General features: G+C 43.0%; 1 protein-coding gene across 6 annotated transcripts in view; it reads left to right on the top strand.

The window, feature by feature from the left end:
- The first annotated feature begins 1,839 nt into the window (after nt 1-1,839).
- The window catches only part of AP4E1 (adaptor related protein complex 4 subunit epsilon 1), a 29,549-nt gene continuing 9,919 nt past the window's right edge, over nt 1,840-21,469 (top strand). The window contains exons 1-16 of one of the 6 annotated variants that reach the window (XM_083475610.1): nt 1,840-2,289; nt 3,957-4,028; nt 5,775-5,898; nt 7,537-7,610; nt 9,715-9,836; nt 9,976-10,135; nt 11,672-11,838; nt 12,137-12,210; nt 12,756-12,878; nt 12,970-13,079; nt 14,788-14,927; nt 15,069-15,181; nt 15,302-15,420; nt 17,969-18,268; nt 18,994-19,108; nt 21,157-21,292. In XM_083475610.1, coding sequence (XP_083331736.1) covers nt 2,119-2,289; nt 3,957-4,028; nt 5,775-5,898; nt 7,537-7,610; nt 9,715-9,836; nt 9,976-10,135; nt 11,672-11,838; nt 12,137-12,210; nt 12,756-12,878; nt 12,970-13,079; nt 14,788-14,927; nt 15,069-15,181; nt 15,302-15,420; nt 17,969-18,268; nt 18,994-19,108; nt 21,157-21,292 — 2,120 coding nt within the window. In that variant the 5' untranslated portion in view covers nt 1,840-2,118. Of the gene's footprint in view, nt 2,290-3,956; nt 4,029-5,774; nt 5,899-7,536; nt 7,637-9,714; nt 9,837-9,975; nt 10,136-11,671; nt 11,839-12,136; nt 12,211-12,755; nt 12,879-12,969; nt 13,080-14,787; nt 14,932-15,068; nt 15,182-15,301; nt 15,421-17,968; nt 18,273-18,993; nt 19,109-21,156; nt 21,293-21,469 lie in introns of all 6 variants that reach the window. The other 5 variants (XR_014519178.1, XM_083475611.1, XM_083475612.1 and 2 more) reach the window with 5 other exon arrangements.

Below are 21,469 nucleotides of genomic sequence, written 5' to 3'. Positions count from 1 at the left end.
GAGCTGTAACTCGACAACCAATTTCTTACAAAGCTTGGTTTCCAGAGCCTTGGCCAAGATCCTGAAGGAGCAGGAGAAAAACAAGCTTGTTCCCTCTTCCGTGGGGCAGCCCTTGAGATATTTGAAGATGGCTCTCCTATCTCATCGTTTGTGTAGTTGTCTATATCCTAGTAAATTCAAAATCCTTTATTAGGCATAACACACCACACATTAACAAACAAACATCATATACAGACTGTATAAAATACGGGCTCAGCGAACACAATTTATCCTAGTCCTATTCTTAACTCCAAGAAATAAATCGATGTACATAGATAATATAATACAACACAGCAACAACACCTACCATTAAAAACCACTAAGTCTCTTTATCATGGCCCATTCTTTCTTCATGGACAGCACTTAAAAATTCAGCCGCTATTAAAGTAATTTGATCATCGCTGTCCGCCAGCAGATCCTGAACAGTTGGTTGTGTAAAAATCTGTCTATTAAATCTTAGGGCCTCAAATAATTGTTTTCTGGCATAACTGCCAAAATCACAGGAAAAGAATATATGCTCTAGTATATCCTAGTACTTCTGTATTTTAGGCTCTTCTTTCTTCTCTTTAATGCACAGGTTTTGTAAGCTGTTCTGAGTTTCGTTTCTGGGATGGGGGAAAAAACCTAATAAATAATAACAACATTTTCATTTGTTGAGAATTGTAAAAATGTTACATGGAAAAAATACGAGAGACATTACACATACTTCTGTAAAACAAGAAAATCTTTAATAAACAACAACAACAACAACAACAATAATAGAATATGTGTTTTTGGCAGTTCTATCCTCCTCCTCAATGCCTGGTTTTTGTAAACTGCTCTGGGTGCTGTTTCTGGGATGGGGGAAAAACCCCCTAATACAGTCATACCTCTTGTTATGTTCGGTTCGGGTTACGTCTTTTCAGGTTGCGTCCCGCGGCAACCTGGAAGTACCGGAAAGGGTTACTTCTGGGTTTCGCCGCTCGCACATGCGCAAAACCGGTGAATCGCAACCTGCGTGTTCGCAGACGCGGGTTGCGTCCCTTTCAGGTTGCAAATGGGGCTCTGGAATGGATCCCGTTCGCAACCAGACGTACCACTGTAAATAATAATAATAGCACATGTGTTTTTGGCTGTTCTATTCTTCTCCTTAATGCCCGGTTTTTGTAAGTTGCTCTGAGTTTCATTTTTGGGATGGGGAAAAACCTAATAATTAATTAATAATAATAATAATAATAATATTAGATAAAAATAAAAATAGCACCTATGTGTTTTAGGCTGCTCTATCCTCTTTAATGCCCGGTTTTTGTAAGCCGCTCTGAGTTTCATTTTCGGGGTGGTGGTGGGGAAATCTAATAAATAATAATAATAATAATACTGTAATAATAATAGATAAAAATAAAAATAGCACTTATGTGTTTTAGGCTGCTCTATCCTCCTCTTTAATGCCCGGTTTTTGTAAGCTGCTCTGAGTTTCCTTTTCGGGGTGGTGGTGGAGAAATCTAATAAATAATAATAATAATAATACTGTAATAATAATAGATAAAAATAAAAATAGCACTTATGTGTTTTAGGCTGTTCTATCCTCCTTCTTAATGCCTGGTTTTTGTAAGCTGCTCTGAGTTTCATTTTTGGGATGGGGAAAAACCTAATTAATAATAAAAATAAAAATAAAAGCTAAAAATAAAAATAGCACTTATGTGTTTTAGGCTGTTCTATCCTCTTTAACGCCCGGTTTTTGCAAGCCGCTCTGAGTTTCGTTTTCGGGATGGGGGGAAAAAAACCTAATAAATAATAATAATGTAAGAATAAAAATAAAAAAATAAAAAAAACTTCTCCCCGCAGCGCCTGGCTCTCCCTCTAGATCGCAGCCCGGCCTCCGCCTCCCTGCCCGGCGCCTTCCTCGAGAGGAAGCCCTCCCGGGGGCGGCGAGCGGCCTTCTCCGCCGACCGAGGCGGCCCGGAAGTGCGCGCTGAGGCGGCGGCGGCAGCGGCGGCTGGCAGGCCGGCGTCTCTTCTCCCTGGGCCGGGGCGTCAGGCTCGGGGCCTCCTCTTCCGGGCTGCGACAGCGGCCCCGGGCAGCCGTGGCGCCGGCCCGGGCATGAGCGACGTGGTGGAGCGGACGCTGAGCGCCTTGCCCGGCTTGCTGGGGCAGCAGGAGCCGGGGGCTGGGCTGGGCGGCGGCGGCGGCGGCGGGGGACCCGTCCGGAGCTCGGCCACCTCTCGCCTGGGCGGCCTCATCCGGAGCATCACCGCGCTCGCCTCCAAACATGTACGCGGGGGTTGGGGCTACGGGGCCTGGTTTGCCTCCTTGGAAACCGGCGGCGCTTTGCTTCCGAGGAGGCGAGGCCTTTGCTCGGCTTCCACCCGCAGCCGGGCTCGGGTCCCTTGTCAGCGCGGAGGAAATCTGGGGGGTGGGTAGGGTGCGGCGAGAGTGCCTCTGGGCATGCACAGAGTGCCCCACGGTGCTCCTCGCCTCACGGCGCGGCCGAGGGCGAGCCTCCTTCAGCAGCGTCCTCGGAGTTTGTATATACGAAACAGCTTGGTTCTGGCAGCGTTTGTGTGGCAATAGCGTGGTGTTTTAAGTGGCTTTTTAATTTTTAGTCATTCATTTATTATTATTTATTGAGTTGATATACCTCTCTATACCCGGAGGTCTCAGGGAAAGATCGCAGCGTATATAATCAGAATGAAAACAACCCAATAACAGACCCCCACCCAGAAAAGAGCCACATTTTAAAAGGGTGTATAGGATGTCAAACAGATTATTTTATTATCGTTTACATATCATATTGTGGAAGTTTATGGAGTAATTTGCCAATCTTGGGGATTTTTTTACAAAAATAAGATGCTTGCAACTTTTGAGGTGGGGAACGGTTGAATTAGGTTTTGTGGATTAGAAAGAGAGTTTAGTGCAGTAAAACAAGCACATCTTATCCGCTGTTATCAGTAGTGGGGTGGTAATTTTTTTGTTTTTAGGGAGTGCTTCTTTCTGCCCCTGACTGGCACAAAATAAAGAATTTGAGACCAAAAAACAAAAAACAAAATTGAAGGTAGGGGGAGGTACCCAGGGTGTGTGCAGATGGAGAATATGATTCTAGGTTAGGAGGAATCCAAAAAGGGAATCCCTAGTTTATCAGAGCAGCAAGGGCAACTCGCCCTGTTGATCATATGTGGGGCACTTAAGTTCCTGGGAGGGTTACAGGTTTGGGGCCTAAGAAGGAAGAATATGACCTGTTAGATAGCTCCCAGAAAAGCAAGTATCTTAAAAAAACCTAACAAGATTGGAATGAACATTACAAATTTGCAAACGTGACCAGGATGCTCTGTTTCAGCATTTCATACTGTCAAAACTGGTTATTTAAAAAGTTTGGTTCTTCGAAGTTTAGCCGTGATTCAGGCAAAGTTAGGCATTCTTTCATGTGCCTTGATTTCAGCGAGAGATTTAAGCAGTGCTTTTTTCTGGGGGGACGCAGGGGTACGCATACCCATAAACATTTGGTGAACCTAATTTTGGCCTCATTGAGGGGCAGTATTTCAATATGAATAGGAAAATGAGAGTACCCCTAAACATTTTTTAAGGAAAAAACCACTGGATCTAGGCATGTGTTTAACTTCCCATTGACAGCAGGAAATTGTTAAGGACATTATGGTAGGGTGCATCAACAAATATGCAATAAGAGTATTATGATTTTTTTAAAAATGAAATATTGTGTTGCATTGTGAACAACTTTTTGACATCTAGATGGTGTGCTTAAAAAACAGACCCAATTGAATGCGGAAGTCTAATGTAATTGTATAGACTATTGATGTTTAGATGTCAAGAAAACAGGAATATTTTTTGACTGACATATGTGACAAAGTGCCTTTTGTATTATAGTTTTATGTCTAGTAAAGTAATAAGTATTTACAAAATGCTTTAAATTTTTTCTTTACTAGGAGGAAGAAAAACTAATCCAACAGGAATTAAATAATTTAAAAGCAACAGTTTCTGCACCCACTACAACACTGGTAAGTTGTAAAAGAGAAATGCCAATTCTGCCTCTCCTAGCGTTTGGACAATTTTTGCTACTGGCATATACCGTATTTTTCGCTCTATAAGACGCACCAGACCACAAGACGCACCTAGTTTTGGGAGGAGGAAAACAAGAAAAAAAATATTCTGAATCCCAGAAGCCAGAACAGCAAGAGGGATTGCTGCGCAGCAAAAGGAGCGATCCCTCTTGCTGTTCTGGCTTCTGGGATAGCTGCGCAGCCTGCATTCGCTCCATAAGACGCACACACATTTCCCCTTACTTTTTAGGAGGGAAAAAGTGAGTCTTATAGAGCAAAAAATACGGTATGTTCCATGAGCTATTCCACTAGAGCAGGGTTGGGGAACCTTTGGCCGTCTCGATGTTGCTGGATTGCAGCTGCCATCATCTATGACAATAGACTCTGGTGGTTTGCGCCTGGCAAGGAGTTAAAAATTCAGCAATATCTGGAGGGCCAATGGTTCTTCACACCTGTTGTTGCTGCCATCCGTCTTTCTTGAGAGACAATGGAGTGTACCTCCAGGAGTGAAGTCAAACTGCTGCACCAAAGTGACTTCCACGGGGCGCAAGCCTGGGCAGCCTGCATGGAGGCCCTGGGCCCTCTTCTTGGCTTTGCTGATGGAAAGCAAAGCAATATGGCTCCAGCTTGGCTGCAGGAGTTGCTGAAAGGCTCCATCCACCCACCTTAGGGACTACACTCCAAATTTGTGTAGGACTTACTCCTTAGACTTTACTTCTCCCGCAAGGCATCAGAGGTTTAGGATCAGAGTTTAGGACCAGAGATTTAGGATGAGATCTACAGTGGACGCTCGGGTTCTGAACGTGATCCATGCGGGAAACACGTTCGCAACCTGCAGCGCCGCGTGTGCACACGCACGGGTTGTGATTCGGCGCTTCTGCGCATGCATGACCGCCGAAACCTGGAAGTACAGTGTTACCTCGGGTTAAGTACTTAATTCGTTCCGGAGGTCCGTTCTTAACCTGAAACTGTTCTTAACCTGAAGCATCACTTTAGCTAATGGGGCCTCCTGCTGCCGCCGCGCCGCTGGAGCACAATTTCTGTTCTCATCCTGAAGCAAAGTTCTTAACCCGAGGTAATATTTCTGAGTTAGCGGAGTCTGTAACCTGATGTATATGTAACCTGAAGTGTATGTAACCTGAAGCGTATGTAACCTGAGGTACCACTGTAACCCGTTCTGGTACTTCCGGGTTTTGACGCGTCCGTAACCCGAAAAAACGCAACCTGAAGCGTCTGTAACCAGAGGTATGACTCTAGTTAGACCTACCCTAAGCTATTTATTATAGTGGTGCAGTGGGACCTCTCTTGAATCCTATAGCTCTCCAATTGATGAATCTTCAGAATAGGATTGCACTCAATGTAATGACTGTAATGTTAAAGAAAAGCTTGAAAATGGGGAGGGGGGGGGAGCTTAACGGAATCGCAGCCTTAACCAGAGCAGGATTGAATAGTGAAAGTGCTCCCATGATTTTAAGAAGAAGATACCAGAAGTGGTCCTTAGTCTTTGCCATCTTTGGGTAATAGCTCCCGTGCCACATTCAGATAGTAGCAAATAATTGCTTCTTCTTTTATTTGTTGGTGTTGTATACAGCTTGCTAATTGTTTGCTGGAATTCATTAGCATTGTTAGTGTTGATGCTCTTTGTAGAACTAGCATTTGAGAAGCCCACTTATTTCAGTTTGTGATTTGCTTCTTGCATTTCAGAAATTGATGAAGGAATGCATGGTGAGGCTGATCTATTGTGAGATGCTGGGCTATGAGGCCTCTTTCGGATACATCCATGCCATCAAGTTGGCACAACAAGGAAACCTTTTTGAGAAAAGGGTCGGTACGTATTCCAAAGCATCACGTGACAGTATGCTGCTCAACAAAACTTATGTATAGCTCTGGTTGTCTTAGGACTGTGGCAGTTTCACTGGAAAGCAGGAACTGAGCAGGTTGGTCCATAATAAGTCCTTTACTACCCATGATTTGCGGGATGCGGGTGGCGCTGTGGGTTAAACCACAGAGCCTAGGACTTGCCGATCAGAAGGTCGGCGGTTCGAATCCCCGCAACGGGGTGAGCTCCCGTTGCTCGGTCCCTGCTCCTGCCAACCTAGCAGTTCGAAAGCACGTCCAAGTGCAAGTAGATAAATAGGTACCACTCTGGTGGGAAGGTAAACGGCGTTTTCGTGTGTTGCTCTGGCTCACCATAAGCGGTTTAGTCATGCTGGCCACATGACCCAGAAGCTGTACGCCGGCTCCCTCGGCCAATAAAGCTAAATGAGCGCCGCAATCCTAGAGTCGGCCACGACTGGACCTAATGGTCAGATGTCCCTTTGCCTTTACTTACCCATGATTTAATTATGGATGATGGAGCCCAACTTGGTAGATCTTAAGCACTAGGCAGTACCTCCAGATTCAGTGAAGGCTTCTTAAACAGAGGGTGGAGCACCACCACCTATTTATGGGTAGTTTCTTCCTGCAGAGAAACATTAACCACTCCTTGGCCTATAAATCTTGTCCCGCTAGCTGGAGAAGCAGGCACCTCCCCCCACATCCCCGCGGGCCAAACTTTAAGTAGTCAGTTTTATGATAGTATAAAATGCTGAAACCAAGCTTGCAAATCCGCAAACTTCCTTTGCTGTAATGCAGTGTTTCCCAAACTTGAGTCTCCAGCTATTTTTGGACTACAATTCCCCTCATTCCTGACCACTGGTCCTGCTAGCTAGGGATGATGGGAGTTGTAGTCCAACAACAGCTGGAGACCAAGTTTGGGAAACACTGCGCCAACGGACTAGGTTTTGCTTTTCACTGTTACTCTCCAGTAGCTACCCTTGTGGCATACTGTTGGGAGATTCCAGAAAGGCAAACTAATATTAAATATTAAATATTAATATTAAAATAACTAATATTTATCTTGGCCTTGGCCCTGTATACTTGAAGGAGTGTCTCCACCCTCATTGTTCAGCCCGGACACTGAGGTCCAGCTCTCAGGGCCGCCTGGCAGTTCCCTCACTGCGAGAGGTGAAGTTACAGGGAACCAGGCAGAGGGCCTGCTTGGCAGTGGCGCCCGCCCTGTGGAACACCCTCCCATCAGATGTCAAGCCAATAAATAACTATGCAACTTTTAGAAGACATTTGAAGGCAGCCTTGTATCAGGAATTTTAAAATGTTTGATGTTTTATTATATTTTTATATGTGTTGGAAGCCACCCAGTGTGGCTGAGGCATAAAGAATAATAATGATAATCATATTTAATAGTAGTTGTTTTCATTATTGAATAGTATAATAATATTTTTTTAAAAAAAATAATTTTTGCCTTTTTGTTTCTCAGACAGTTTGTTATTTAGATTTTCCAAAACAGAAGCATTTTGTGTTTTGGGAAAACCATAAGCTGCTTTGAGCTTGCAAGTCAGAGCATGACAGAAATGGAAGACAAATAAGTTGGAACACCTGATATAGGTTAATCTTTCTTTTCTTTTAGGTTATCTGGCAGTTTCTCTATTTCTTCATGAAAACCATGAACTGCTGCTTCTGCTTGTGAATACAGTTGTGAAGGTAACAGTTTTGTGGGAAGTTTGGAGGTAAACATCACACTGACCTCAGGCCTGAGTTGTTCTCCTTTAAAAAAAGAAAAACTTTAATTCAAAACCCTCATATGATGTATTTATTAATAAACTCCTTTCTTCAATCTGTTATATCCGAAAATCAATAAAATCTTCAGGTAGATTTTTTGGGTCTATGGGACTTTTCTTTTGCGTACAATGCCACTATTGAGACACAGAATCTTTGTGTTGGTTCCTGCAACCCCTCCCCATTCAAAAAAATCTGTTCTAAGCCCAGTGACAATCAAACTAGTGCTGTGGGACTTTTTTGTTGTTGTTGCAAAAAAAAAATAAAATCCAAAAAGAGAAAGGTTTAGTAATTATTCATTTAAGACGTTTATTAACGCCCCACCCTTCAGCCAAAATGACTGGGAGTGGCTTACAAAAACCAGTTCTGAGACAGTCCTTGCTCTAGCTCGTAATCTAAAAAGACACGGCATGCAAGGAAAAAGGAATTGGGCCGGAGGAGGTAAAAGCAAGCTCATCAAGTAACAGTTTTCACAAAGTTACATAGTTTTGTCAATGGGGATTCTGGCTGTCTGGAAGAGCAGCAGCTTTCCGCTGACTTTAGTGGTGGTTTTGTCTTGATAAAGAGTGGTCTCTTGTTGGAAGCACTCTTCTCCGCCGTCCCCCAAGTTCAAGAGGAGGGCAGGTGACAGTGTCCAGGCCAAGAGGACAGGGCAGCTCTTGCCACACAGTTCTTCCCCCAGGCAGCAGACTTGATGGTTGAGACCTCTCAGGAGGAGATGTGACGGTGTTGTCCCCTGTTGTCAGTGGTGGTTCCCCTTCCTAGCCACACTGATCTTCCACTTGAAATTGCAGTTCCAGGGAACAATCCTATTCTTGATCCACTTGCTGAGAGGCTATGGGATATAGAGCAACGCCCCCTGCCCCAATGCCATTGCCACATGAGATAATACCGACACGACGTCAGACAGGTCTGCTGAATCAGGCCAGTGTAGTGCAGTATCCTGTTTGCACCGTGCCTTATGGGATGTGCAGGTGTAATGGCACAACAGCCAAGATGGGACAGAGGCCTGGACCAGGGATGTGAGTTGGCTGGAGGAGGAGCAGACTTTCCAAATCCTGTACCCCTTCAGGTCCTGGTAAAGGTAAAGGGACCCCTAACCATTAGGTCCAGTCGTGACCGACTGGGGTTGCGGCGCTCATCTCGCTTTACTGGCCGAGGGAGCCGGCGTACAGCTTCCGGGTCATGTGGCCAGCATGACTAAGCCGCTTCTGGCGAACCAGAGCAGCGCACGGAAATGCCGTTTACCTTCCCGCCAGAGCGGTACCTGTTTATCTACTTGCACTGGTGTGCTTTCGAACTGCTAGTTTGGCGGGAGCAGGGACTGAGCAATGGGAGCTCACCCCGTTGTGGGGATTCGAACTGCCAACCTTCTGATCGGCAAGTCCTAGGCTCTGTGGTTTAACCCACAGCGCCACCTGCGTCCCTTACTCAGGTCCTGGACATGCCCTCTAAATAGCCGCAAAAGGAGGTGGTCACATGGGTTGCTAAAGAGGAAGTGTGAGTCAAAAAAGGCTAATCGCCCCACGCAGGAGCCATAATATTGGCTCATGGTTGGTTCACCGTCCTATACCCAAAGCAGAAAAGCCTCTCCCCACCTTTTGTAGTGTGAAGCTGTAGCTTGGATTCAAACCTGGCAAATTTGAGGCCTAACAGAGTGTTGCTTATGGAAGTAAAAATTGTAAACAGCTTCTGTTTGTTTGTGTTCATTTGTTTTGAAAGTACAGTGGTACCTCGAGTGACAAACGCCTCAGGTTACAAATGCTTCAGGTTACAAACTCCGCTAACCTAGAAGAGTTACCTCGAGTTGAGAACTTTTCCCCAGGATGAGAATGGAAATTGTGTGTCGGCGGCGCAGTGGCAGCAAGAGGCCCCATTAGTGAAAGCACGCCTCTAGTTAAGAACAGTTTCAGGTTAAGAACAGACCTTCGGAATGAATTAAGTTCGTAACTAGAGGTACCACTGTGCATTATGAGAGATCTTAAAATGAGGGGGAAATTAACGGCTTTGTTTTCATGTGTCTTGACAGGATTTGCAGAGTACTAACCTCCTGGAAGTGTGTATGGCTCTGACTGTGGCAAGCCAAATCTTTCCGCGGGAAATGATTCCAGCTGTCCTTCCACTAATAGAAGATAAGCTTCAGCATTCAAAGTATGTCTTTGCTTACAAAATTCTAGGGAGCCTGAGTTCAATTCCAGAACTGTGATATAAGCATGGATCTTAAGGTATATCTGGATGAAACAACAGTATAGTTGGCTGCCAATAAGGTGCACTGATTTGTCTCTTCTAGGGAAATTATCAGAAGAAAAGCAGTCCAAGCTTTGTACAAGTTCTACCTTATTGCTCCCAACCAAGTCCAGCACATCCACGACAAGTTCCGGAAGGCACTTTGCGACAGGGATGTGGGAGTTATGGCTGCTTCGCTGCACATCTATCTCCAAATGGTGAAGGTGGGGATCTTAAACAGCAACAGCACTGAGTAACCATGTGCTGCATTGAAAAACACCTAGCAGCACACTTGTTCCACTGGGAAATTGTTTTGCACCAGTGGAATTTCTTTGCACACACAGCTGCTGCTAATTTTATTGTGCAAGAGACCCCACAATGTGCCATGCGACACGTTTTCGCTAGCACAGGGGTGGGAAAGCTTTTTAGCTGCATTTGGCACAGGATCAGCCTTGTGGGCCAAATTTTACAGATGGACGGGACAGCCTACCTTCCAGTTACATGATGTCACATGATTGACACATGGATGACCCCCGCCTGCCTCTTAAAATCCCTTGCACAGGATTCCCAAGTGCCTGGCAGCCAGCTGGGAACATGCAGCCGCTTCAAATCCTTCTTTGCTGTTTGCAAAGCGCTTTCTGACAGTCTCCTTTGCTCATGTTTCAGCCTCTACAGGGTCAATGGCCTTAAGCCCTTTGCAAAATTGCTCTTTGAAACACCTGTCCCCCTACTTTGAACATGGATGTTTAAAGGAAAAGAGGTGCAGCAGTTTCAAAAAGCTTTTTGCAAAGGGTTTTCAGGCAGCTCCTCCACCACTCCTGTTTGAGCCTCTGGCGGCTGGAACAGCAGCATTGGGGCTGTTTTAAAGAACTTTGCAAAAAGTACTAAGTAATTATTTGAAGTCGCTCTGCATTTATTCAAGTCGGGTGTGGGGCGGGGATCCTTGGTCCTCTCGCCCACTTGCCTGCTTAAAGGAGAAGCTTTGAGCTGTTTCAGAGTGCTTTTGCACTCTCACCATTCAGCTCATGAATGGGGATTAAATCCTGTTCCCTGTTGGGGACGGTGTGGAGCCAATGCAGTATTAAACTCTGTCCTCCCACCAGCCTGATGGGCAAGTGGATGTGGTTTGGGAGAAATGGCATTACTGGCCAAATAGGGCATCTTGATGAGCCAAGACTGATCTCCTGGCCAGAGGTTTACCACCCCTGCACTAGTGCAAATGTTGACTTGGATTCCACTTGTGGACATCATTACAACTCATCAATGTGCAAGGTATTTTGCTAGCAGACTTAGAATGCTGGACACTGCACAATATGTCCTGGGCTTATGCCTTCAGTGAAGTGACCAAGAGAATAGAAATCTTAACTGTGCATCAGCAATGCAGCATTTCTGTCCGCTCAGGCCAGTGTTTGTGCACCTCTGACATATTATTATACGAAAAGCTGCCTTCTACTGAGTCAGACCATTGGCCCATCTCATTCAGTATCTCTTGCACTGACTTGCAGCAGCTCTCCAGCGTTTTGGCTAGGGTCTCTCCCAACCCTAGCAGGAGATGCTGGAATTGAACCTAGGACCTTTTGATGTGCGTAATGAGTTGCTTTTGCACATTTTTGTGCTTCTTGGGTGTATTTTATTTTGATTTTTAAAATCGGGGGAGAAAACATTTGCATGAAAAGGCAAGGAGAGACAAATGAGTAAGTGAAACATAGCTTTTGTTTCTGTTTCTATAAGGTCTCTCTGTGTTTTGTCTCTTTGTCTAGGAAAACTCTTCTGGATACAAAGACTTGACTGGCAGCTTTGTCGCTATTCTAAAGCAGGTAGTGGGAGGAAAACTCCCTGTAGACTTCAATTATCACAGTGTGCCAGCACCTTGGTTACAAATCCAGCTTCTAAGAATATTGGGGCTGCTTGGAAAAGATGATCAAAGGTAGAGTTTCTCTTCTTGGCTTGAACTTTTCAACAGTTCACGTTGGTCTCTCTCACTTTGTTACCGTACTCCCGTGAAACAAAAAATAAAGCAATAAGTTTTGCAAGGGGCAGGGTTTGCCACCTGTTCCTCAACTGTTGACGCGGCTCATTCTTTTCCGCTGCTCCAGTAATGATATGAAGGAGCCCCCTTAAAACGATCATAAGGGGTTGTTGGACTACATGAAAAGTTACTTAGGACTGAGATCGTGAGCCTGATTTTGTGTTAAAAACCATTGTACCTTCTCTCTTTGTAACAGGACCAGCGAATTAATGTATGATGTTCTGGATGAATCTTTAAGGAGAGCGGAGATAAACCATAACATTACGTATGGTAGGTTGCAGCACATTTTCTAAACAAAGGATACAGGGCAGATTTCAGTGCCTGAACTAACCTTTGCAGGAAGCGAGTCTGGGGAACTAAGGCGGATAGTGGTGACAAGAGATGAAATTCTAGGCTTGCCATCAAAAGACATGAGAATACCTGAGAGATCATTCCGTAAGCAGACTTTCTGGGTGATTATCACTGCTGAGCATTGGCAAGCAGGGGAACTCAGAGAAGAACCTCAGAAGGTCTTAACACATGGATTAATGTGGTCCTTTAAAGCCATACATAGATCGGAAGGTAACTAAGGGTGTTTCAGAATGTAAGAAATGCATTCCTGAAGCAGCCTAGCCTATCCTTCAAATGCATCCAGGAGAAATGGAACATGGAGTGCTAGAAATATAAAAGTCCACATGCTCAGACGAGTGCTTTCAACAAAGGCCACAGCACCAAAGCTCTGATGTCTCTATAAACTAATGGGACTTGTTCAATATTGGTGTGCCTATTTGTTTTTACAGAAACTATCATTTTCTTTATCATTGATTTTCCTGCAGCAATCTTGTTTGAATGTGTCCAGACAATTTACACAATTTACCCTAAATCTGATCTACTTGAGAAGGCCGCCAAATGCATTGGAAAATTTGTCTTGTCGCCTAAAATTAATTTGAAATATTTGGGTAAGTTCTCCCGATTGTCACAACCCTGTGCGTTTGATGCCGAATGCCTGTGTTTTCAGCTTGCATTCTTTGCAGTAACTTTTCTTTCTAGGATTAAAGGCCCTAACATATGTTGTCCAGCAGGATCCTGCCCTAGCACTGCAGCACCAAATGACAATAATTGAGTGCTTGGATCACCCTGATCCCATTATTAAAAGAGAGGTAAGTGGAATTTTAACAAGCACAATCTTTAGTAATAAATTGCAAATTGGTATTCTCTTAATATTGCTCCCCCATTGTGGGGATTTGTGATATTTACTGTAAGAATGACAGCTTCCCGTGTTTGTGCGGGATATAATGTGCATATTAGATGGTTTTGAAAGAAGTTATCATTCCTCTTTAACCTCTGACATAAAGATATTGAGCGAAATGAAAAATGTTACCTTTAGACTGAACTAGTGGCAGCATAGCAAGATACCCATCTGGAACTAATGACTACTTTTGTATCTGGGAGTGTGCTGGTCTGTTCTTTCCATTAGGAGTAGCCAATCCATGAATGCAAAATAAAAATGAAATAAAATTGTTAGTATAGATTGGGTTTCTAGCTGAAAAGAAAAAAACCCTTGTGAAGCAGAGTGCATGCAGATTTCTAGGTGAGGTTGTCGCCTGCAGTCCAATCCAGTGGTACCTTGATTTGCATATGTCTTGATTTGCATATGTCTTGATTTGCATATGTTTTGGATTACAAACACGTCAAACCTGGAAGTGCGTGTCCCGGTTTGCAACCATTTTTTTGGATTACAACCCATTTTTTTATTACTACGAACCAATTTTTTTTGGAGACCCCAATGGCGAAAGCGCACCTTGGGTTACAACCTGTTTTGGTTTACAAATGGACCTCCGGAACGGATTATGGTTGTAAACCAAGGTACCACTGTATTCCATGTGTGTTGTGTGGACACAAGCACATGCAGTTGCAAACTTGTGTAAAAAGGTACAGTCATACCTCGGGTTGAAGTAGCTTCGGGATAAGTATTTTCGGGTTGCACGCTGCGGCAACCTGGACGTAACGGAGCGCGTTACTTCCGGGTTTCGCCGCTCACGCATGCACAGATGGTCAAAATGACATCATGTGCATGCGCAGAGGCAGTGAATCACAAATCGCAACCCGCACATGCGCAGGTTGCATTCGCTTCTGGATGTGAACGGGGCTCCGGAGCGGATCCCGTTCGCATCCAGAGGTACCACTGTAAAGGTAAAGGGACCCCTGACCATTAGATCCAGTTGTGGCCGACTCTGGGGTTGTGGTGCTCATTTCGCTTTATTGGCCGAGGGAGCCGGCATACAGCTTCCGGGTCTTGTGGCCAGCATGACTAAGCCGCTTCTGGCAAACCAGAGCAGCTCACGGAAATGCCATTTACCGGTGAAGTGGTACCTATTTATCTACTTGCACTTTGACGTGCTTTCGAACTGCTAAATTGGCAGGAGCAGGGACCGAGCAAGGGGAGCTCACCCTGTTGCGGGGATTCGAACCACCGACCTTCTGATCGGCAAGTCCTAGGCTCTGTGGTTTAACCCACAGCGCCACGTGAATGGCTCAGCAGCGTGATTTCTGAAGTTCCCTTGCTGATGCGTATGCAGTTTTCAGTATGCTTACTTCCCTGTGCTTCCTCAACCACAGCTCTAACAGGAACCATTTCTGTTGTTTCTATGAGGGAGTTCATGCAGAAAACGTTCGTTCTTATGCATTTCCTTTATGGTTCATGTTAACCCATTCTTAAAGCTCTGTAAATGTTAAGATGCATGGTACTTGTTTATTCAGAGCATGGCTTTGGTCATATTCACAACCCTGAAGCATGTTGCTTATTATGCTGCTGTTCTGTTTGGGGACAGCTAAACATTGGCATGGTTAACGTTTTTCTTTCTTCAGACATTGGAACTACTGTATAGAATCACCAACGGGCAGAATGTCACTGTCATAGTACAGAAGATGCTTGACTACCTTACTCAAAGTAAGGAGGAGTATACCATCATCAACATAGTTGGCAAAATAGCAGAATTAGCTGAAAAATATCCTTTGAATGCATCTGGAATGGTTATGTCATGAGTGTATTGCTTCTCCTAAATGTGCATTAGTAAGCTTTAAGAAAACACTGCAGAGAATTGCTGTATGGTTGTGGAAGTTCAGTTTTCCTTAATGTTTCCTGACACATATGCTCCTGACAATGAATGGTTCATCCAGACTATGAATGCAGTATTTTCCGTAGGAGGAGATAAAATGCACCCTGACATCCCAAACAGCTTCTTGCAGCTCCTTGCTGAAGGTGAGCATAATATACAAAATTCAGTAGCGGAAGCAGGGAGTAGTGTCATTTGTCTTTTATGGAGAAAACACACGCACACACACATCGGGAAAGAGAAATATATTGTGATGTCCTTTCTAGGTTTTGAAGATGCAAAGGAAGATAGCCAGCTGCGACTTCATGCTGTCCAGTCCTATCTTGCGCTGCTAGAGGATGAAAATGCAGTTTATCCACAGAAATTCCTTCAAGTAATGAGTTGGGTAAGAAAAGACACAGATTAGAAAGGAAATATGGGAATTGTAGGGGCGCGGGTGGCGCTGTAGGGACGCAGGTGGCGCTGTGGGTTAAACCACAGAGCCTAGGACTTGCTGATCAGAAGGTCGGCGGTTCAAATCCCCGCGACAGGGTGAGCTCCCGTTGCTCGGTCCCTGCTCCTGCCAACCTAGCAGTTCGAAAGCACCTCAAAGTGCAAGTAGATAAGTAGGTACCACTCTGGTGGGAAGGTAAACGGCGTTTCCATGCGCTGCTCTGGTTTGCCAGAAGCAACTTAGTCATGCTGGCCACATGACCCGGAAGCTGCACGCCGGCTCCCTCGGCCAATAAAGCGAGATGAGCATCGCAACCCCAGAGTCGGTCATGACTGGACCTAATGGTCAGGGGTCCCTTTACCTTTATGGGAATTGTAGGTACAGCATAGGCAATTGAAATTTGAGTTGTGATAATATTTTAAGGGAAGTTGAGACATGGTTGTCTGTGTGTAAATGGTCATTTGTTTCACACAGTGACAGGATGCTGTTCTTTTATTTAGCTGTCGGCAGGGGGCATCATTGGGCCAAGGTTAAGCGCTTCACAATTCCACTGATTTCACTGTGAGACTTAAGCATGTGTTTCCGCTTCTCACACCTCCAGCATTAAATTGCCGAATTCCCAGCATGGCTGAAAAGTGATAAACTGAAACTAAGAGGGCTGCTGCCTTGCTAGAGGAGTGGTCTTCATGCTTTTCTAAGAATCTTGAGTTTCCAAAAAAAAGGAAATCCTTCTGTTTTGCACTGATAAGGTTAAAATTTGTGTGGTTTTTATTTTTTTAAGGACAAGAAGGTTTGTGAGAAAAACCCCCAAATCTATTTTTTTAATATCCTTTGTTTCATAGATCATGATTTTTCAAGGGCTGAGACGGTTCTTTCACACCTAGGGACAAGTGTTTCTGTGTTTGACAGCTGCATGCTTAATTATTATTTTTAAAAATAAATTATAATAATCATATGCCACCCAATAAAATGTGACATTTTTAGTAACCTGTTCCATGATCAGTTTTCAGTATGGTTGGCAACCTGTGGTTTTTCAGTAGATTGCCTTGTTTTTACTAGACAACTACATTTCTGTTTTTTTTTTTTTAAATAATAATTTTTATTAATTTTCCAAACATATAATAAAACAAATAATAAAACAAAACAATACAAAACATACAAACAAATAAACATATATAATTGCTTAGACTTATTTTCATACACCTTATTTCCCGGACTTCCCCATACCTCCCTTTTTCCGCATCCTTATGTTAACCCTTTCTCAGCAACCCTTCGTTCACTTAATTCGCTCATTTTCATTTTACATTCTTTAAAGTTATGATTTACAGCTGCAAATCTCTATTTCTTATGACCATAACATCTCAGCCATCGTCAATCTTACAACAGTCTTTAAGATATTTTTTAAATTTCTTCCAGTCTTTTTCCACCGTCTCACTCCCCTGGTCACGGATTCTGCCGGTCATCTCTGCCATTCCCATGTACTCAATCACCTTCGCTTGCCATTCTTCCAGAGTGGGTAGCTGCTGCGTCTTCCAATACTTTGCCAGAAGAATTCTTGCCGCTGTGGTAGCATACATAAAAAATGTTTTGTCCTTCCTTGACACCAATTGGCCCACCATGCCCAGGAGAAAGGCCTCTGGTTTTTTCAAAAATGTCCGTTTAAGGACTTTTTTAATTTCATTATAGATCATTTCCCAGTAGGCCTTTACCCTTGGGCAGGTCCACCAAAGGTGATAGAAGGTACCTTCAGTCTCATTACATTTCCAACATTTATTACTGGGCAAATGATAAATTTTTGCAAGTTTGACGGGTCATGTACCACCTATAGATCATTTTCATTATATTCTCTCTCAATGCATTACAAGCTGTAAACTTAACACCTGTATTCCATAACTGTTCCCAATCATCAAACATTATGTCATGACCTATGTCTTGTGCCCATTTGATCATAGCTGATTTTACTGTTGACAACTACATTTCTGAGGTCAGCTTGTATGACCAATAAGAAACAAGAAGTTGCCTTATACCAAATCAGATCATTGGTTCATCTGGCTTGGCAGCATCCCTGCAGGACTTCAGAGAGGGATTGTGTGAAATCATTATGCCTTTTGTAACTACACTGTGACTTGTTTTTAACTTTGTTTTGAAAATATTTGCTGTTGAATGTTCTCAGTGGGACTGCAGTCATGTACTTTGAGCTGTGTTAAATTCTGCAGACCTAGGACTTTGATATTGAAACCTGCTTGTTTCCTCCTCTGGGTCCAGTAAAATTTCTTTCTGCCATTCTGGATTGCTTAAGAAAGTTTTGAGGATAAAAGTTTGTGTTTCAGCTCAGGTGTCGGCTTATTGCACATCTTATTAATTTATCTGCAAACTCTGTGGGGGTTTTTTGTTCTGAAATTCAGATTTCCCTCTGCAAGACACGGAGGCGAATTTTCATTTCCTCATTGCTCATAGCCTTCATATGCTGATCATGGTGTTTATAACTGTCCTCCGACAGGTGTTGGGGGAATATGCGTACCTTATGAAGAACGTGGATCCAGAAGTTGTCTTGGCAAGTTTGCATAGGATACTTAGGAACAATGCCTCTCCTGAAACCAAAGCCTGGATCGTGGCTGCAGCCACTAAAATAGCTTCTCACACCACCTGTTCAAAAACTGTTGAAAAGCTTATCATGGAATTCAGTACCTCCTTGGATACCTGCATGAGGCAGTATGCCTTTGAATTAAAGCATCTCTGTGAAAACAAAGAATTGATGAAGCAACTGTTCCCTGTTGATGCTAGTTGCAAGGACGTAGTGGTGAGTTAATGACATCGCATCTCTGTGTGTGTTGTTGCTTCATCCTTGGGATCTGAATGTTTCTTCAGAACACAGTGGAGAGGAGAATACCATGTTTCTAAATCTTGTGCAACCATTACAGACAGTTTGAACCTATATAGAGGCATCTCACTTCCACTGTGAGTAGCAAGATCTCATAGCCTTTTTGAATAGAAGCTAATGGATAATGTTCGGCTTTTATGTCAGGCAACATGCTAGGATTGCTCCCTTCTGATTTTTTTTCTTTTCAATTTTAGGTTGTTCTATTTTTTTCTTATTTTTTTTTCATAAAATTTTTATTGGTTTTACAAAGTTTTGATAGACATAAACAAACAAACACACAAACAAACATGTATAATTTCATGTCCTTTTTTCCCTTAAACCTTACTTCATCGACTTCCCCATACCTCCCCTTTCTACATCCCAATTTCAAAAGTTATTTCAGCAAATCCTAACAAAACTTAATTTTATCAAATTTTCCCCTTATTCTTTTCTTATGCTTAATCTTTTACAGCTGTAACCCCCATTTTCTCCCTTCTGATTTCTTAACTGCACCAGTGAGGCTGAGGTGAAAAAAAACACTCACTTGGAGTATTTAATTGTTATAGTAGTTAAGAGCAAATTTAGAAGTTGGGATGGTATTTTCTTAAGAGGCTGATAACTGAATAATCATCACCTTTTGACCTCTTCCCCCTAATTCATCGCAGGTAGATGCTTCCTTATCTTTCTTAGATGGATTTGTGGCAGAAGGACTGGATCGTGGTGCAGCGCCATATAAACCTCATCACCAAAGACAAGAGGAGAAGCTGTCTCAGGAAAAAGGTAACTGCGTGTTTTCTTTGCCGGCAAATGCTAGCCAGTATAGTCCTAGGACAAGCATATGTTTAATGTGACTGCACGGAAAGTTTAGGGGGGAAACTCCCCCAGTGGTTTTGCACCTTGTTCCATGATGAGTATGCATCAGAGAGACAATGCCTTTTTGGGGTGTGGGGGGAGGTACCGTATTTTTCGCTCCATAAGATGCACTTTTTTCTTCCTAAAAAGTAAGGGAAAATGTCTGTGAGTCTTATGGAGCGAATGTGTGGTCCCTGGAGCCGAATTGCCCAGGGGAGAAAAAAGCAGATCATGCTCTTTTTTCTTTTTTTTTGAAAGAGGGAAGGGGGTGTTGAAAGGAAGCAGCTGATCAGCAAGCAATCGGGAGGGAGATAAGGTTGCTGGTAAAGGAGGCTGCCAGGGGAGGGGGGAGGAAAAAGCCCATGGATCCTCAGGATTTTTGTGTTGGGTTACCCCAAATTCACCATCAGATCCCATAGCTTGTCCATGGCTATAGCCTGCACCAAAAAAATCACACATCCACTGTTTCGTGGGGCACAAAAACGTGGTTACAAAGCACGGATCCACATGGATTCTCAGGATTTTTGCATTGGGCTACCCCAAACTCACCGTCAAATCACACGTCTGTGGCCACAGAATGAACCACAAAAATCATACATCTACTGTTTCATTCAGAATAGTTTTTTTCTTGTTTTCCTCCTCTAAAAACTAGGTGTGTCTTATGATCAGGTGCGTCTTATGGAGTGAAAAACACACACCTTTTCCCCCCCTTTTGCAATTATCAGCATGCATGGTCAACATTTTAGGATTTATTTAGAAAATCATTGTAAAATTAATGAGTATTAGAAAAATGTTGGAATGAAACTATTTGGCTTTAGTAGAAATGTTAAAAAGAATTATGTATAAATAAAAAGAATTAGGTATAAACAAGATTTAAGTTTTAAGCTTTAGGGTTTTTTATGGTAAGATAAGGTTAAAATAGATTAAGGTAATCTTATGACAGAACATTGTGAAAGATGGAAAGGATTTGCTGAGATAACTAATAACTAGAATACAAAAAAGGGAGGTGTGAGGAGGTCGATGAAACAAGTTAATGAAAGATAAGGATTTGGGAATATTGGATTTGCTTTTAAATTTTTTGTTTATTTTTGTTTTTTTGATTCTGATGTATTGTGTGTTTTTTTTGTTGTTTTTTGACCTTTGTTTTTATTGACATATTGTTTAATCTCTTTTTTTGTATACTTTTTTCCTTTTCTTTTTTCTTCCTTTCTCCTTTCTCTTTCTGTAATTTTAAATTCTCAATAAATATCATTAAAAAAAACATTTTAGGATTGGGATGAGATTCTGTCAAATATGTTAAGTTACAGATCTAGGCAGGGATAGGTGGTCTTTCAAGTAAGCTGGTCTCAAGCTTTTCAGGGCCCTACGGTGTTGGCTGTGTGATTTCCATAGTAGCCAATCTATGATCCTGCAATGAAACATGCTTTTACCAGACCTCAAATATTGCAAAATGCAGACACTCATAAGAACAGCCTGCTGGATCACTCCGGTGGTCTGTCCAGTCCTGTTCTCACAGTGGCCAAGCCACTCTCCACTTCATGAATTGCTATATGAATTGCTCCATGATGAGCAGCTATTGGAGTTTGCCTTCCCCATTAAATGCTTGTTGCTCTTTAATGTTTAGTCAAGTGGTTTTAAATGTGAAGAATAGCTTGATTATATTGTATAGTCTATTGCAATATTTGATATGCATATCTATTTAATAAAGATGCTTTTTGTTAAAACTGGTATTTTAGAACTGTCGCTTTTGTAGGCCTCTTTTCAGAATAGATTCTGTCTTGAATTCAAAATGTGCTGTATTTCTGAAAAGCACAAGGGTTTCACTAATTACTGGTATTTAATATTAAGATGCTGAATGTGGAATATTCTTGTCAGAACATCATCATCAGTGACGCAGATTACAGGAGAAGCAGGCTGTTCTCTAATAATTTCAAATCTGGTCTTCTGTTTTGATGAGTAATTTTCCATCTTTTCAGCTCTGAATTTTGAACCTTATGGGCTATCACTTTCCCAGAGCTTCTCAGCGTCTGGTTTTACTGGCAGACAATCTCCAACTGGACTTTCTCTGGGGTCTGACGTCTCTGTTAATAGTGCTGAGACTGGACAGAAGGAGTGAGTATCTCTCATCGCTTCAGCAACGACTTAATATGTAGTTGAGTTCCCTGTCTGTTCTTATCTTGCTATTTGTATAGGGAAATGCTGGCTCTGCAGAAAAAAGCAATTGCCTTTCTGGCCTAGTAAGCAAAAATGCCATTTCACCAACAATAATTCATTGCTAGGTTGGCCTCC

The sequence above is a fragment of the Podarcis liolepis genome (genome assembly GCF_965112155.1).
Source record: "Podarcis liolepis genome assembly, chromosome: 14".
Taxonomy (NCBI): Eukaryota; Metazoa; Chordata; class Lepidosauria; order Squamata; family Lacertidae; genus Podarcis; species Podarcis liolepis.
The sequence above is the reverse complement of the archived record's forward strand: the minus strand, read 5'-3'. Positions and strand labels throughout refer to the sequence as shown.